This window comes from Phyllobates terribilis, unplaced genomic scaffold, assembly GCF_046119375.1.
Source record: "Phyllobates terribilis strain yellow unplaced genomic scaffold, ASM4611937v1 Scaffold_9__5_contigs__length_417890890, whole genome shotgun sequence".
NCBI classification, from domain to species: domain Eukaryota; kingdom Metazoa; phylum Chordata; class Amphibia; order Anura; family Dendrobatidae; genus Phyllobates; species Phyllobates terribilis.
This window is the reverse complement of record NW_027362769.1, coordinates 283408142-283424552: the sequence shown is the minus strand read 5'-3', so window position 1 is coordinate 283424552 and position 16411 is coordinate 283408142. Positions and strand designations below refer to the sequence as shown.

The window sequence follows — 16411 nt, the reverse complement described above, 5'->3', positions numbered from 1 at the left end:
CATATCCCTAATAGATTTCAAAAACAAATCAATCGTGAATACTATTGAATTTTTAAATTATCTACTCTACTGCCCGAAGAGTTTAATGAGACTATTGAGAGCATATGGTGAGGGGTTAAATATGAGAAATAAAAATATTTCCCTATGCAATCATATTCCAATATAGCTAAAAATACAAGCAATACGTTTCTTTTATAAAACTATTTCCAATTTATACATTAGTTTCATGTGGGTTTTATGTAGTTTTCATTGGTTTATATGTTTGTGTATATATAAAAAAAATTGTATTGTAATTGGTTACAAATGCCACACCCTGCCCCTATATAAGGCATGGGTGATCACTTTGTGTATTATACCTGAAGAAGGAGTTGAATCAACTCCAAAACACTTTGTTTTATAGTTTTTAAAATAAATCCGATCATCCATACTTGCTCGATCGTTCCTCCTTGGCAGCACAAGGCACCACCGCGCAATTTTCCTCCCACATCTTAATTAAAAAGGAAGAATAATTATGTTTGTATCGCCGCTGAGTGCCCTGCTGGTCCTGAGCACCTGGATCCACCTGGAAAGTACGGCCCTGCCTAATCCACATATACTAGTACAATCACCTGCAACCAAAGCCAAGTAGCCTTATGTTGTAAGCGGATGCAGGGCTGATTAGCTTTCTATTGACAAAGTTGTGAATTGTACCTCATACCAAGTCCTCATAGACCAAATAGGCAGCCTCTGTGGCATTAATTACACAGAAAAGTGCAGGGAAAGTCTTGCAACAAATTTCAGAAAGCCCAATAGATAAGCTAGTACTTTCCCTTTTTCTCACCTTCCCTTTTATCATACACTGTCTTCACCCTATTCAAATGAAATTTCTTTAACAAAAGTTAAAACATTTCCACATATTTCCCGTTCCAATTTTTTCCCTCACCTTATTTTTTAAATGGACAACAACAGGGACCTTACACATTCCTGCATTAGCAAAGACAGTTACACTTGAATTGCTACTCCCTCCAGGCTCCCTGCTAGACTCTCACTCACTGATCTTCCTGCTGCTACTCCCTACTGACCCAAACACTACACCCACAGACACTTCTGACTCCAAGTACTCTACGCCCAATCCCCCCCCCCAGAGGGGCTAGCAACCCAGTGCCTAATCTCACTATTAACCCCCATCCAGATACTAAACCTCTCAGGCCACTTAACACTTCTGTAATACCCCTACTCACCACCCAAGGTGACCTTCAAAATTCCCCATGTAGTTAGGTAACAAAATACATATTTATATTCACTGGCTGCCTGAATGTCGGATGAATCAGGCTACTGTAACTGAAAATCCTTCTCAGCACAGTCTGAAGCTGTGCTAGTGTCACCTCCTAGCTTCTGGCTATGTCCCTCACATGCAGCACTAAGCTCCCTTCCTATAGGAAATGTCAGACAACTGCTGCACACTCTCCCACTCCCGTGCTGAGACATCATCACCTGTAGTCTCAGTATCACTCTGCCACCAAGACCCATGATAGGGGGTGCCATCACAGGACTTAGGCGTACTTGGAGGACTGGTCTTCTGTGACTGGCAAAACTGGCCATTGTCCCTTTGCCACTAACGTTGACTCAATAGGTTTTATGATTGAAAGTTTTTTTTTCTACATATCGAATGCGGAAAGATAGCTCTCTGAAGGTCTGTTGTTATACAATGGCTCCAGGCCCTTCTTAATCTGGTCAAGAAGGGCCTGTATTATCTTTACTCCCCCCTGTTATAACAATAACACTTTCCGCTCCTGTCAGTTTAAATTACAGTCCCTCCAAATCATGTCATACACAGGGTCACTTAGACCATATCTTAGTCCAGCCTCACTTTTCTGTTTGCCAAACCATATACTTTTACAAATGTACTCACCATATTTTACAGTAAACAGTGCCAATAAGGAAGATTGCTAAATGAATAGCTATGATCATAGCAATCCCCCAACAAGTCTTTAAATTAAATGTATAAGGTTCATTTTAGTTTGTTCTATAATTACCTGAAATGCAGATAGTGCTCTGTGGGCCTCAATCTCGGATTGTAAGAAAGGTTCATAAATGGATATTTCAATGCCACCATGCTCCAAAATGTAGAATTGTTGCAATGTATTGTTGTAAGCAAAAAGAGCCAATGCATAACCTGCTTTTAAACAAATATCCTGAAATATATTACGGTACATATTAAATTATTTTTTTTATGCTTAGTTAGAAAAAGGGAAACAGTAAGATCACTGATTAAAAGCTTCAGTCTCACTATTTTATCATTTTATTTGCTCTTTATAATATGGAATAGAAAGCAAAGACTTGGTCACATTATCACCAGCCAATCTTGTGTGCCATCCAGAGGTATGCTTGCAAGTTTGGCTCCTTCACCGTTTTTGCACTACTTATTATTTGATTAAAAGGAGCATCTAATGAAAGTACAAGGGAGTGGGATATCATTTACTAAGCATATGCACAAGCATATGAAAGAACAGAGCCATTGTATCTGATGTGAAGGGGCTCAAGAGAGGGATAACGCAAAACTTTTAAGCACCACTCCAGTATTTTTTTTTATTTCAGCACTGGAGTGGTGTTACTAATATAAGTTCTCTGCCCCTAGTCTTATACAGTGGGGAATTAAATATTTGATACACTGACGATTTTCCACGTTTTCCCACCTACAAAGAATGGAGAGGTCTGTAATTTTTATCGTCGGTACACTTCAACTGTGAGGCTAAGTGCCCACGATGCAGAAATGCTGCAGATTTTTTCTGCATCTCCCTGGCAGGAAAAACCCATGTGTATTTTACATGCGTTTTTCCTGCCATGTAGAAATGTTTGTCAAGCGTTTTAGCACGCATTTCTGCATGCGGGTTATCAAGCACTTTTCCAAGCGATTTTAGCATCACTTGGAAAAGTGTTCGACAACTTGGTCACACTATATAAATCCATGCAACCGGCATGGATTTATATAGTGTGACCATGTTAATAGTTAATAAAAAAGAATAAAAATGGTAAAAAATAAAAAAAAAACATTATACTCACCTTCTGATGGCCCACGGTCTTCTCTCCGATGCGTCCGGTCTCTTGTACGACTCGCAGTGGTGTAAAATGACCTTCCATGACGTCATTTAGTCATGTGACGGCTCACGCGACCGCCGACGTCAGCGGTCGCGTGACCTGTCACATGACTAAATGACGTCATGGAAGGTCCTTTTACACCATCGCGAGTTGCCAGGGAGCCAGGACGCATCGTACAGGAGACCGGGGGACATCGGAAGGTGAGAATAATGTATATTTTTTATTTTAAATTCTTTTTTTTTACAAGTAATATGGTACCCGGGTCTGGAGGAGAGTCTCCTCTTCTCCAGACCCAGGTGCCATCCGCACATTGAATTGCTTAACCCCCTTAAGCCCCGAGGGTGGTTTGCACGTTAATGACCAGGCCAATTTTTACAATTCTGACCACTGTCACTTTATGAGGTAATTACTCTGGAACGCTTCAACGGATCCCCCTGATTCTGAGATTGTTTTTTCGTGACATATTGTACTTCATGATTGTGGTAAAATTTCTTCGATATCACTTGCGTTTATTTGTGAAAAAAAATGGAAATTTGGTGAAAATTTTGAAAATTTTGCAATTTTCAAAATTTGAATTTTTATGCCCTTAAATCAGAGAGATATGTCACACAAAAGAGTTAATAAATAACATTTCCCACATGTCTACTTTACATCAGCACAATTTTGGAACCAAAATTTTTTTTGTTAGGGAGCTATAAGGGTTAAAAGTTGACCAGCGATTTCTCATTTTTCCAACAAAATTTACAAACCATTTTTTTAGGGACCACATCACATTTGAAGTCACTTTGAGAGGTCTTTATGACAGAAAATACCCAAAAGTGACACCATTCTAAAAACTGCACCCCTCAAGGTGCTCAAAACCACATTCAAGAACTTTATTAACCCTTCAGGTGCTTCACAGAAATTTTTGGAATGTGGAAGAAAAAAATGAACATTTAACTTTTTTCACAAAAATGTTATTTTAGACCCAATTTTTTTTATTTTCACAGGGGTAACAAGAAAAAATGGACCCCAAAATTTGTTGTGCAATTTCCCCTGGGCACGCAGATACCCAATATGTGGGGAAAAAACACTGTTTGGGTGCATGGCAGGGCTCGGAAGGGAAGGAGCGCCATTTGACTTTTTGATTGTAAAATTTGCTTGAATAATTAGCGGACGCCATGTTGTGTTTGGAGAGCCCCTGTGTGCCCAAACATTGGAGCTCCCCCACAAGTGACCCCATTTTGGAAACTAGACCCCCCAAGGCACCTATCTAGATGCATAGTGAGCACTTGGAACCCCCAGGTGCTTCACAAATTGATTCGTAAAAATGAAAAAGTGTTTGTTTTTTTTTCACTTTTTCATTTTTACGAATCAATTTGTGAAGCACCTAGGGGTTCCAAGTGCTCACTATGCATCTAGATAGGTGCCTGGGGGGGGTCTAGTTTCCAAAATGGGGTCACTTGTGGGGGAGCTCCAATGTTTGGGCACACAGGGACTCTCGAAATGCAACATGGTATCCGCTAACAAATTGAATGGAAAATCGGCTCAAATTGTTAGCGGACACCATGTTGCGTTTGGAGAGCCCCTGTGTGCCCAAACATTGGAGCTCCCCCACAAGTGACCCCATTTTGGAAACTAGACCCCCAAAGGCACCTATCTAGATGCATAGTGAGCACTTGGAACCCCCAGGTGCTTCACAAATTGATTCGTAAAAATGAAAAAGTGAAAAAAAAAAACCTTTTTCATTTTTATGAATCAATTTGTGACGCACCTGGGGGTTCCAAGTGCTCACTATGCATCTAGATAGGTGCCTTGGGGGGGTCTAGTTTCCAAAATGGGGTCACTTGTGGGGGAGCTCCAATGTTTGGGCACACAGGGACTCTCCAAATGCAACATGGTATCCGCTAACAAATTGTCGGCTCAAATTGTTAGCGGACACCATGTTGCGTTTGGAGAGCCCCTGATGTGCCTAAACAGTGGAGCTCCCCCACAAGTGACCCCATTTTGGAAACTAGACCCCCCAAGGCACCTATCTAGATGCATAGTGAGCACTTGGAACCCCCAGGTGCTTCACAAATTGATTCGTAAAAATGAAAAAGTGAAAAAAAAAACACTTTTTCATTTTTATGAATCAATTTGTGAAGCACCTGGGGGTTCCAAGTGCTCACTATGCATCTAGATATGTGCCTTGGGGGGGTCTAGTTTCCAAAATGGGGTCACTTGTGGGGGAGCTCCAATGTTTGGGCACGCAGGGGCTCTCCAAACGCAACATGGCGTCCGCTAACAATTTGAGCCGATTTTCCATTCAATTTGTTAGCGGACACCATGTCGCGTTTGGAGAGCCCGTGATGTGCATAAACAGTGGAGCTCCCCCACAAGTGACCCCATTTTGGAAACTATACCCCTCAAGGATTTTATTAAGGTGTATAGTGAACATTTTGAACCCAGAGGTACGACACAGAATTTGTTTACATTAGGTCATCATATTGAATAAGTTGTCATTAGTCTTGCGCGCAAGTGCTCGCTACTTGAGTTTGCATCGGGTACTCAGGTATGCACCATGTACAGCGTGTGCTCGAGTGACATGCTCGAGTCACTGCTCCGCATGTTTCACGGTAATTAGACACCCAAAAAAAAACATGCGGGGATCGCTCGTGCATGGCAGGCAATCCCCGTAAAGTTTTTTTGGCCGCGAAGCATATGGGGCAGAGACTCGAGCATGTCATTCAAATACCCACGATACTCAATGCAGACCAGAGCACCCGATGCAAACTCAAGTAGCGAGCACTTGTGCTCAACACTAGTCGCCATATCGTCATCTTTTTTTCTTACTTTTGAAAAAAATCCCAACCCCATCACAACCCTAACCCCAACCCTAACCCCAACCCCAGCCCTAACCCTAGCACAACCCTAACCGTAGCACAACCCTAACCCTAGCACAACCCTAACCCTAGCAAAACCCTAACCCTAGCACAACCCTAACCCCAAACCCAGCCCTAACCCTAGCCCAATCCTAACCCAAGAGTTTATTTTTGACGCCGTTCCTCGTGCGGTATAAGTGATTAGACGACTTTATTCTTCGGGTCGGTGTGATTACAGCAATACCAGAATCATATGGGGTTTTTATGACTGACAGCTGTCACACACTAAAAGACGCATTTTTTGTAAAATCTAGTTTTTGCATCGCCATATTTTGAGAGCTATAATTTTTCCAGATTTTGGCAGACAGTCATGTGATGGCTTGTTTTTTGCGGGATGAGTTGACGTTTTTATTGGTGCCATTTTTAGGCACGTGACAGTTTTTGATCGCTTTCTATTCCGATTTTTGGGAGGCAGAATAAACAAAAACCAACAATTCAGGAATTGTTTTTTTTTTTTTTTTTAATTCTGTTCCGCGTGTGGTAAAATTGATAAGGCAGCTTTATTCTTCGGGTCAGTACGTTTACAGCGGTACCACATTTATATAGTTTTTCTATGTTTTGCACTTTTACATAATAAAATCAATTTTATAGAAAAAATTATTTTTTAGCATAGCTTTATTCTGAGAGCTATAACTTTTTTATTTTTCGGCTGATGGAGCTGTATGGCGGCTTGTTTTTTGCGGGACGAGATGACGTTTTCAGCGGTACCATTTTTATTTATATTTGTCTTTTTGAGCGTGTGTTATTCCATTTTTTGTTTGGCGGTATGGTGATAAAGCATTGTTTTTTGCTTCGTTTTTTTTTTTTTACCGTGTTCACTGAAGGGGTTAACTAGTGGGACAGTTTTATAGGTCAGGTTGTTCCGGACGCGGCGATACCAAATATGTGTACTTTTCTTGTTTTTTTTTGTTTTTTTTATAATAATATTTATTGATGGGTACATTATATTTTTATTTTTGGTGGATTATTTTTTTTATTTTTTTTTTTATATTTTTGCAATTTTTTTTTTTTTTTTCACTTTCTGAAAGTTTATATACTTTATTACTTTGTCCCACTCTGGGACTTTTACTTTTTTTTCTCTGATCGCCTGCATAGCATAGGGATGGAGCACCATCCCTGTGCCATGCAGGCTGTCAGCGCTGCACAGTGAGAAGATTGTTTGGAGATGCACTGCGCATGTCCAAACAATCTTCCTGCTGTCTGGTGACCCGGATGTTGTCATGACAACATCGGGTCGTCATGGCAACACCCGGGAAGCCTTTGCAGACAGCGCTGGAAGCCGGAAGAGGAGGTGAGTATCTGCGATCACCTCCCCTTGCCCCCGCAATGCTGCGATCGACTTCGATCGCAGCATCGCAGGGGTTAATGTGCTGAGAGCGGTGCAGGACCGCTCCCTGCACATAGTATCGGGTGTCAGCTGTGACAATCAGCTGACACCAGGCGGTGATCGCGCCCGCACAGCCTGTGTGCGCGCGCGATCGCCATGACGTACTAATACGGGTCTGGCTCTTAAGTCCCAGGGCACAGACGCGTATTAGTACGTCAAATGTTGTTAAGGGGTTAATATCCGCATGTAAACATGTAGTCATGCGGATATTAAGCTATTCAATGCAAGTCAATGGCGGCAATTATGCTGCATGTCCGTAAAAATAATAGACATGCTACTTATTTTTCCGCAATGATAATCCGCAGCGGAAACTTCAGCAGCATGTGCACAGCACATGCGGGTTATCATTGGGGACCATGGGGCATGTACTACCAAGCATTTTTTAAGCGTTTTTGTTGGGAAATTTCGCAGCAAAAATGCTTGAAAAACGCATAATAGGCACGCAGCCTGAGAGACAGAATCTTAAAAACAAATTCAGAAAATCACATTGCATGATTTTTACATAATTAATTGTAATTTTATTTCAGAAAATAAGTATTTGATACAATATAAAAACAAAACCTAATATTTGGTACAGAAACCTTTGTTTGCAATTACAGAGGTCAGACGTTTCCTGTAGTTCTTCACCAAGTTTGCACACACTCCAGATCTTTCAGGATTTGGGGCTGTCGCTGGGCAACTGTCACGGGTGTGTCAGAGGTGACACAACAGTCGCCCTGCAGTTGGTTGCAGGAGATCTCTACATTTGGCATTACAGACATCTTCTTAGAGACTGGCTGTCTCTAGGACCCAGCTACTACCTCCCTCTGGCTGATTAGCTCCCTGGCCTGAGTGTATAAATACCTGGTGTGTCTGAGAGGGAGGTGCCGATGATATTCATTACTACTTGTGAGGCTTTAGCAAGAGCAGTACTTTGTCCTCTCTGGAGCTTGAGGCCGTGTGCGCATTTGGCTGGAGTAGTCTAAAGCTAAGCAATCCCCCCCTGTTTGTCTACCCTTGTAGTCTATAGAGTTTAGTGGAGATCGACTAGTGCTCATCTCCTCCCTTCCCTAGCCTTAGCCATATGCCAGGGAAAGTCAGGGCGAGGCACGTGTGCCGCAATTGGTGAAGAGCCAATATAGGGATGGTGGATGAGACAGGGTGACACTAGACCAGACTAGGAGGTCTCCACTCCCCCCTTTCCCTAGTGTCTGGGCTCCCTTTCCCTCTTCCCTTTGTGTTGCAGTAAATCTTTCCCACACCCTGCGTGACAGCAACATTGACTTTCAGCTCCCTCCAAATATTTTCTATTGGGTTCAGGTTTGGAGACTGGCTAGGCCACTCCAGGACCTTGAAATGATTTTTACGGAGCAACTCCTTAGTTGCTCTGGCTGTGTGTTTCGAGCCATTGTGATTAGGGCTGTGGAGTCGGTAAGCCAAACCTCCGACTCCAACTCCTCAATTTCCATGACACCGACTCCAACTCCAACTCCCTCATACATGGCTCATGTTTAAGTGATAAATTTACTGTAGCACAGATTCATCTAAGGTAAAAGTCTAGACCCTTAGATCAGGAATAGGACAGACATTTATAGGACATTTCATAACTTTCCCAAATTCTTATGAAAAAAATATTCCCCACAAGTTACATTGAACTACTGTACCCAATTTATTAAATATTTTAGAAGTTGGAGTCGGTCCATTTTATACTGACTCCGACTCCACCAAAATGGACACCGACTCCGCGACTACGACTCCAACTCCACAGCCCTGATTGTCATGCTGGAAGACCCAGCCATGACCCATCTTCAATGGTCTTACTGAGGGAAGGATGTTGTTGGCCAAATTCTCGCAATACATGACCCCATCCATCCTCCCTTCAATACGGTGCAGTCGTCATGTCCCCATTGCAGAAAAGCAGCCCCAAAGTATGATGTTTCCCCCACCATGCTTCACTCTTTAGACTGTGTTTTTGAGTTTGTACTTATCCTTCTACTTCCTCCAAACATGGTGTGTGGAGTTGATATCAAAAGGTTCTATTTTGGTCTCATCTGACCACATGACCTTCTCGAGAGAAAACCAAAAATAAATAGAACAAGGGTCTATAATTACAGACAACCTAAAGAAAAAAGACTATAAAAATTAGCTTTTATTACATCATTTGTAATGACATCATGTCCCTTAGGGTGCCAATCTTCACTCTCAGGAAGGGAAATGAAGGATAAGACACCGTCTATCTCCCTTAGATTTTTCTTGGCATATTTGACTAATATGAATGTTTTTCCTGATATGTGATTATCTACATAACCTCAGTGGACCTCACTTACTTAATTGATATATTTATTTAGTTGGTTGCTTTTTATATTATGTAATAAAAGCTAATTTACACATGACCTTCTCCCATGCCTCCTCTGGATCATCCAGATGGTCAGTCGAGTGCTTCAAACAGGCCTGGACATGTGCTTGCGTGAGCAGGGGGACCTTGCATGCCCTGCAGGATTTTAATCCATGATGGTGTAGTGTGTTACTAACGGTAATGTTTGAGACTGTGGTCCCAGGTGTCTTCAGGTCACTGACCAGGTCCTCCTGGGTAGTTCTGGGCTGATTCCTGTCCTTTTTCAGAATCATTCTTACCCCACGAGGAGAGATTTTGCATGGAGCCCCAAAACGAGGAAGATAGACAGTCATCTTGTGTTTCTTCCACTTTTTAATAATTGTGCCAACAGTGGGTAAATACATAACTACTAGGACCTGTGTGGACTCTGAGGGACTTTCAGGTAGTTCATTTGATACTTTCATGTTCTCTTTTTAGTACCTCTGACCTTTGCATTAGCCTTCTTATTCATTCACTCATTGACACTTTCTAGTAGTTATGTATTTACCCACTTGGGATATCTTTGCTGCACATTGCACTTTATTTAAATGATGGTTCCCATAAGTGTCTTTACCTTTACCTTAGGCTGGCTTGGTCATTGTGCTTTGTTACATGGTTCTAAATATTGATTCATGCTTCTACCTACCCCCCCTCAGATGCCCATTTTCTGTTTACTTTTTTCCTCTTTTGTATTATTGTTTCCTACGTGTTTTTATGGAATTTTTCAATAAATGTCTTTTTATATTGACCATGAGTCATATTTATAGGTTCTATTGCTTATTGTCCTGTAGCCCATCCCAGCCTTGTGCAGGTTTACAATTTTGTCCCTGGTCCTTAGACAGGTCTTTGGCCTTGGCCACGGTGGAGAGATTGGAGTGTGATTGATTGAGAGTGTGTACAAATGTCTTTTATACAGGTAACGAGTGCAGAGTGGGAGGGCTTCTAAGAGTATGTGCACACGATGCAGAAATGAAGCAGAAAATTTCTGCATCATTTCTGCATCTCCCTGGCAGAAAAACGCATGCGGATTGTACATGCGTTTTTCCTGCGGAATACATGCGGATTCACATGTGTTTCCACATGCGTTTCCGCATGCGGATTGACAAGCGCTTTCCAGGCAATAGCATCACCTGGAAAGTGCTTGACAACTAGGTCACACTATATAAATCCATGCAACCGGCATGGATTTATATAGTGTGACCGTAAGAATGTTTAAAAATAAAAAAATAAAGCTATACTTACCCTCCGATGGCCCGGCGTGTGCTTCCGTGTTCGTTCCTGGTTTGTTCCTGGCTGCCGGGATATCGCGAGACACTGTGCTGAAGGGCCTGCGGTCACATGACTGTGACGTCACCTCAGGTCCTTCAGTCTTGCACGCGAGCAGAGGGAAGGAGACCGGGGGCCGTCGGAAGGTGAATATATCTTATTTTTTATTTTATTCTTGTTTTTACAGCTTTTTAATGGTACCTGGGTGTGGAGGAGAGTCTCATCTCATCCGCACATTAGAACGCGCCAATAACGCAAGTACAAATGCAGTCTTGCGGTATTGGCGTGTTCTAATGCAAGTCAATGGCGGTGAAAACGCAGCGTTTCCGCAAAATTAATGGATATGCTGCGGATTTTTGAGCGCAGCATAAACGCTGCGGAAAAATCCGCAGCATGGGCACAGCACATGCGGATTTCCATTGGGGAACATTGCTGCCCTTCTACCATGCGTTTTTAATGCGTTTCCGCGGCGTTTCCGCAGCTGCAAAAACGCCGCGGAAACGCATTAAAAAAGCATCGTGTGCACACAGCCTTAAAGAAAAACTAACATGTCTGTGCGAGCCAGAATTCTTGCTGGTTGGTAGGTGATCAAATACTTATTTCATTCAATAAAATGCAATTTAATTATTTAAAAATCATATAATATGATTTTCTGTTTTTTATCTTTATGGAGCAGTGGGTGAAAATCCCTGCTGCCGTGTGTGCAAACTTGGTCAAGAACTAAAGGAAACCTCTGACCTCTGTAATTGCAAACAAAGGTTTCTGTACCAAATATTAAGTTCTGTTTTTCTATTGTATTAAATACTTATTTCATGTAATAAAATGCAAATTAATTATGTAAAAATCATACATACATACAATGTCATTTTCTGGATTTATTTTTATGATTCTGTCTCGCACAGTGGAAGTGTACCTACGATAAAAATTACAGTCCTCTCCATTCTTTGTAGATGGGAAAACTTGCAAAGTCAGCAGTGTATCAAATACTTATTTTCCCCACTGTACTCACCAGACACTCGTTTCATCTTTCATAGGCACTGCTCTGGTCCCGTGCCACCAACTTCTCACCGCTACTTTAGATTGACTGGAAGTCAGAGATAACAGTCACAAGCGTTCAATGTAAGTCAAGGGAGTCTCATTCTGCCTCTCATAGACTTACATTGAGTTGTGACATCCAGCTCACCCAGCAAATACTGGAGTGATCCGACAAGTCACAAACTGCTGGAGGCCGAGACCGACCAAAGCGGTGCCGATTTAAGATGAAGACAGTGGCTGGTAAGTATGAGTCTAGGGTCAGGGAACTTACATTAGTAACACCTCTTCAGTGCAGAAACAAACAAAAAAATGCTAGAGTGGTGCTTTTGTAAGGGGACGAATGAGTGAGAAAACAGACACAGTAATGCCTAAACTGAATGTCTGCAAATGAATATCACCAAAAATGATAAGAAAGGAGAAGGCAGAGACAACTACATTAGTAGGAACTGAAGAGTAAAGTACACTTCCCCTGAGGGAAGAGATTGGAGGGGATACCAGGTCAGCTGTGGTGTAGTTAATAATTATAAAAGGTCCAGGAAGGCCGAGAAGGGGAGGAGCTGGCTTCTGGACCTGTAGCGGGACGATCGTGTGAGCCTACGGAATTGGCTTATAGCCATCATAACAAGAGACCAGACCCAAGAGACCAGGCCCAAGTGAAGACCTAGGAGACCAGAACTGAGTGAAAACCCAAGACCAGAGTGAAAATTTATGGGCAAAGCTGAAAAGGCAGGTGCGAGCAAGGCGACCTACAAACCTGGATCAGTTGCACCAGTTTTGTCAGTTGGAATGGGCCCAAATTCTGACCAACTATTGTGAGAAGCTTGTGGAAGGATATCCCAAACGTTTGACCCAAGTCATTCAGTTTAAGGGAAATGGTACCAAAGAGTAATGAAATGTGTGTAAACTTTTGACTTTGCAGTAAGTAATAAAAATGCCTTAAAACATTCTCTCTCTCTCATTATTCTGGCATTTGGCAAACATTAAAAATTATGGAAATCCTAATTGACCTAAAACAGAAAAGGTTTATTCTGATTTCATGTCATTAAGAAAAACAATCATATGTGTCTTTTTATATAGTGTATGTAAACTTCTGGATTCAACTATACATACATGAATGGAGATACAGATACATGCGGCACATACAGAGAAAGGCATTCACAGGCATATGCATACAGAGACATATTCACAGGCACATACATATAGACGCATGCACATACATATAGACACATGAATGCACATACATATAGACACATGCATGCACATACATACAGACACATACAGACACATGCATGCACATACATACACATACTGGCATGAACATATATATATATATACATACAGACACATGCATGTACATAATGTACATATATACACATTCATGCACAAACATACACATGCACGCACATACAGTGAAGGAAATAATTATTTGATCCCTTGCTGTTTTTGTAAGTTTGCCCACTGACAAAGACATGAACAGTCTATAATTTTAAGTGTAGGTTACCGTATTTTTCGGACTATAAGAAGCACTTTTTTCCTCCAAAATGTTGGAGGAAAGTGAGGGGTGCGTCTTATAGTCCGATATACATAAATACTGTGGCTGTGGGTGGTGGGGGATGTGGGGGAAGCGACAGTGGCGGAGTAGCAGTGCACAGGAGGAAGCAGCCGCCTGCTGTAGCCTACACTGTGCCCGCTACTGAAGAAAATGAATATTCACTGCTCCCCAGGTACGCAGTCCTGGTGTGGGGAGCAGTGACTATTTTGGCACAGAGCGGGACACAGCGCTGGAGGAGAGAGGAGGGGAGTATGGTTGTTTATTTTTTTTTCTGTGCAGCATGACAGGGATCAGGGGGTGCCAAGCATACCAGGATGAGGGGGCCATACATACAAGGATGAGGGGGGCCATACATACAGGAATGAGGCATGAGGGGGGCCATACATACAGGTATGAAGGGGGCCATACATACAGGGATGAAGGATGAGGGAGGCTATACATAGAGGGATGAAGGATGACATACAGTACAGACCAAAAGTTTGGACACACCTTCTCATTTAAAGATTTTTCTGTATTTTCATGAATATGAAAATTATACATTCACACTGAAGGCATCAAAACTATGAACACATGTGGAATTATATAATTAACAAAAAAGTGTGAAACAACTGAAAATATGTCTTATATTCTAGGTTCTTCAATGTAGCCACCTTTTGCTTTGATGACTGCTTTGCACACTCCTGGCATTCTCTTGATGAGCTTCAAGAGGTAGTCACCGGAAATGGTCTTCCAACAATCTTGAAGGAGTTTCCAGAGATGCTTAGCACTTGTTGGCCCTTTTGCCTTCACTCTGCCGTCCAGCTCACCCCAAACCATCTTGATTGGGTTCAGGTCTGGTGACTGTGGAGGCCAGGTCATCTGGCGTAGCATCCCATCACTCTCCTCCTTGTTCAAATAGCCCTTACACAGCCTGGAGGTGTGTTTGGGGTAATTGTCCTGTTGAAAAATAAATGATGGTCCAACTAAACGCAAACCGGATGGAATAGCATGCCGCTGCAAGATGCTGTGGTAGCCATGCTGGTTCAGTATGCCTTCAATTTTGAATAAATCTCCAACAGTGTCACCAGCAAAGCACCCCCACACCATCACACCTCCTCCATGCTTCACGGTGGGAACCAGGCATGTAGAGTCCATCCGTTCACCTTTTCTGCGTCGCACAAAGACATGGTGGTTGGAACCAAAGATCTTAAATTTGGACTCATCAGACCAAAGCACAGATTTCCACTGGTCTAATGTCAATTCCTTGTGTTCTTTAACCCTAACAAGTCTCTTCTGCTTGTTGCCTGTCCTTAGCAGTGGTTTCCTAGCAGCTATTTTACCATTAAGGCCTGCTGCACAAAGTCTCCTCTTATCAGTTGTTGTAGAGATGTGTCTGCTGCTCGAACTCTGTGTCGCATTGACCTGGTCTCTAATTTGAGCTGCTGCTAACCTGCGATTTCTGAGGCTGGTGACTCGGATAAATTTATCCTCAGAAGCAGAGGTGACTCTTGGTCTTCCTTTCCTGGGGCGGTCCTCATGTGAGCCAGTTTCTTTGTAGCGCTTGATGGTTTTTGCAACTGCACTTGGGGACACTTTCAAAGTTTTCCCAATTTTTCGGACTGACTGACCTTCATTTCTTAAAGTAATGATGGCCACTTGTTTTTCTTTACGTAGCTGCTTTTTTCTTGCCATAATACAAATTCTAACAGTCTATTCAGTAGGACTATCAGCTGTGTATCCACCTGACTTCTGCACAACACAACTGATGGTCCCAACCCCATTTATACGGCAAGAAATCCCACTTATTAAACCTGACAGGGCACACCAGTGAAGTGAAAACCATTTCCGGTGACTACCTCTTGAAGCTCATCAAGAGAATGCCAAGAGTGTGCAAAGCAGTCATCACAGCAAAAGGTGGCTACTTTGAAGAACCTAGAATATAAGACATATTCTCAGTTGTTTCACACTTGTGTTGTTTCACACAATGTGTTAATTCATAGTTTTGATGCCTTCAGTGTGAATGTACAATTTTAAAAGTCATGAAAATACAGAAAAATCTTTGAATGAGAAGGTGTGTCCAAACTTTTGGTCTGTACTGTACATACCAGGATGAGGCGAGCCATACATACAGGGATGAAGAGTGCCATACATACCAGGAAGAGGAATGAAGGTACCATACATACCAGGAAGAGGGATGAAGGTGCCATACATACCAGGATGGGTGTGAGGGGGGCCATACATAACAGGATGAAGGGTGCCATACCTACCAGGAAGAGGGATGAGGGGGCCATGCATACCAGGATGGGGGATTGGGGTGCGAAGGAGACAACTGTTGGTGCAATAGTAAGAAAATGGAAGAAATACAAAATGACTGTCAATCGACATCGATCAGGGGCACCATGCAAAATCTCACCTCGTTGGGGTATCCTTGATCATGAGGAAGGTGAGAGATCAGCCTAAAACTACACAGGGGAACTTGTTAATGATCTCAAGGCAGCTGGGACCACAGTCACCAAGAAAACCATTGGTAACGCATTACGCCTTAAAAGTTTCAAATCCTGCAGTGCCTGCAAGGTCCCCCTGCTCAAGAAGGCATATGTGCAGGCCTGTCTGAAGTTTGCCACTGAACACCTGGATGATTCTGTGAGTTATTGGGAGAAGGTGCTGTGGTCAGATACAAAAATTAGCTCTTTGGCATTAACTCAACTCGCCGTGTTTGGAGGAAGAAGAAGGAAGAGCACAACCCTAAGAACATCGTCCCAACCGTGAAGCATGGTGGGGGAAACATTATACTTTGGGGGTGCTTTTCTGCAAAGGGGACATGATTACTGCACCGTTCTTAAGGGAAGATGGATGGG

General features: G+C 42.5%; 1 protein-coding gene across 1 annotated transcript in view; it reads right to left on the bottom strand.

Moving 5' to 3' along the window:
• ANKAR (ankyrin and armadillo repeat containing) overlaps positions 1-16411 on the bottom strand; it is a 541104-nt gene that overhangs the window by 50729 nt on the left and 473964 nt on the right. Inside the window, exon 19 of the mRNA XM_073647842.1 lies at positions 2016-2174. Within this exon, the coding sequence (XP_073503943.1) occupies positions 2016-2174 (159 nt within the window). The remainder of the gene's footprint in view (positions 1-2015; positions 2175-16411) is intronic.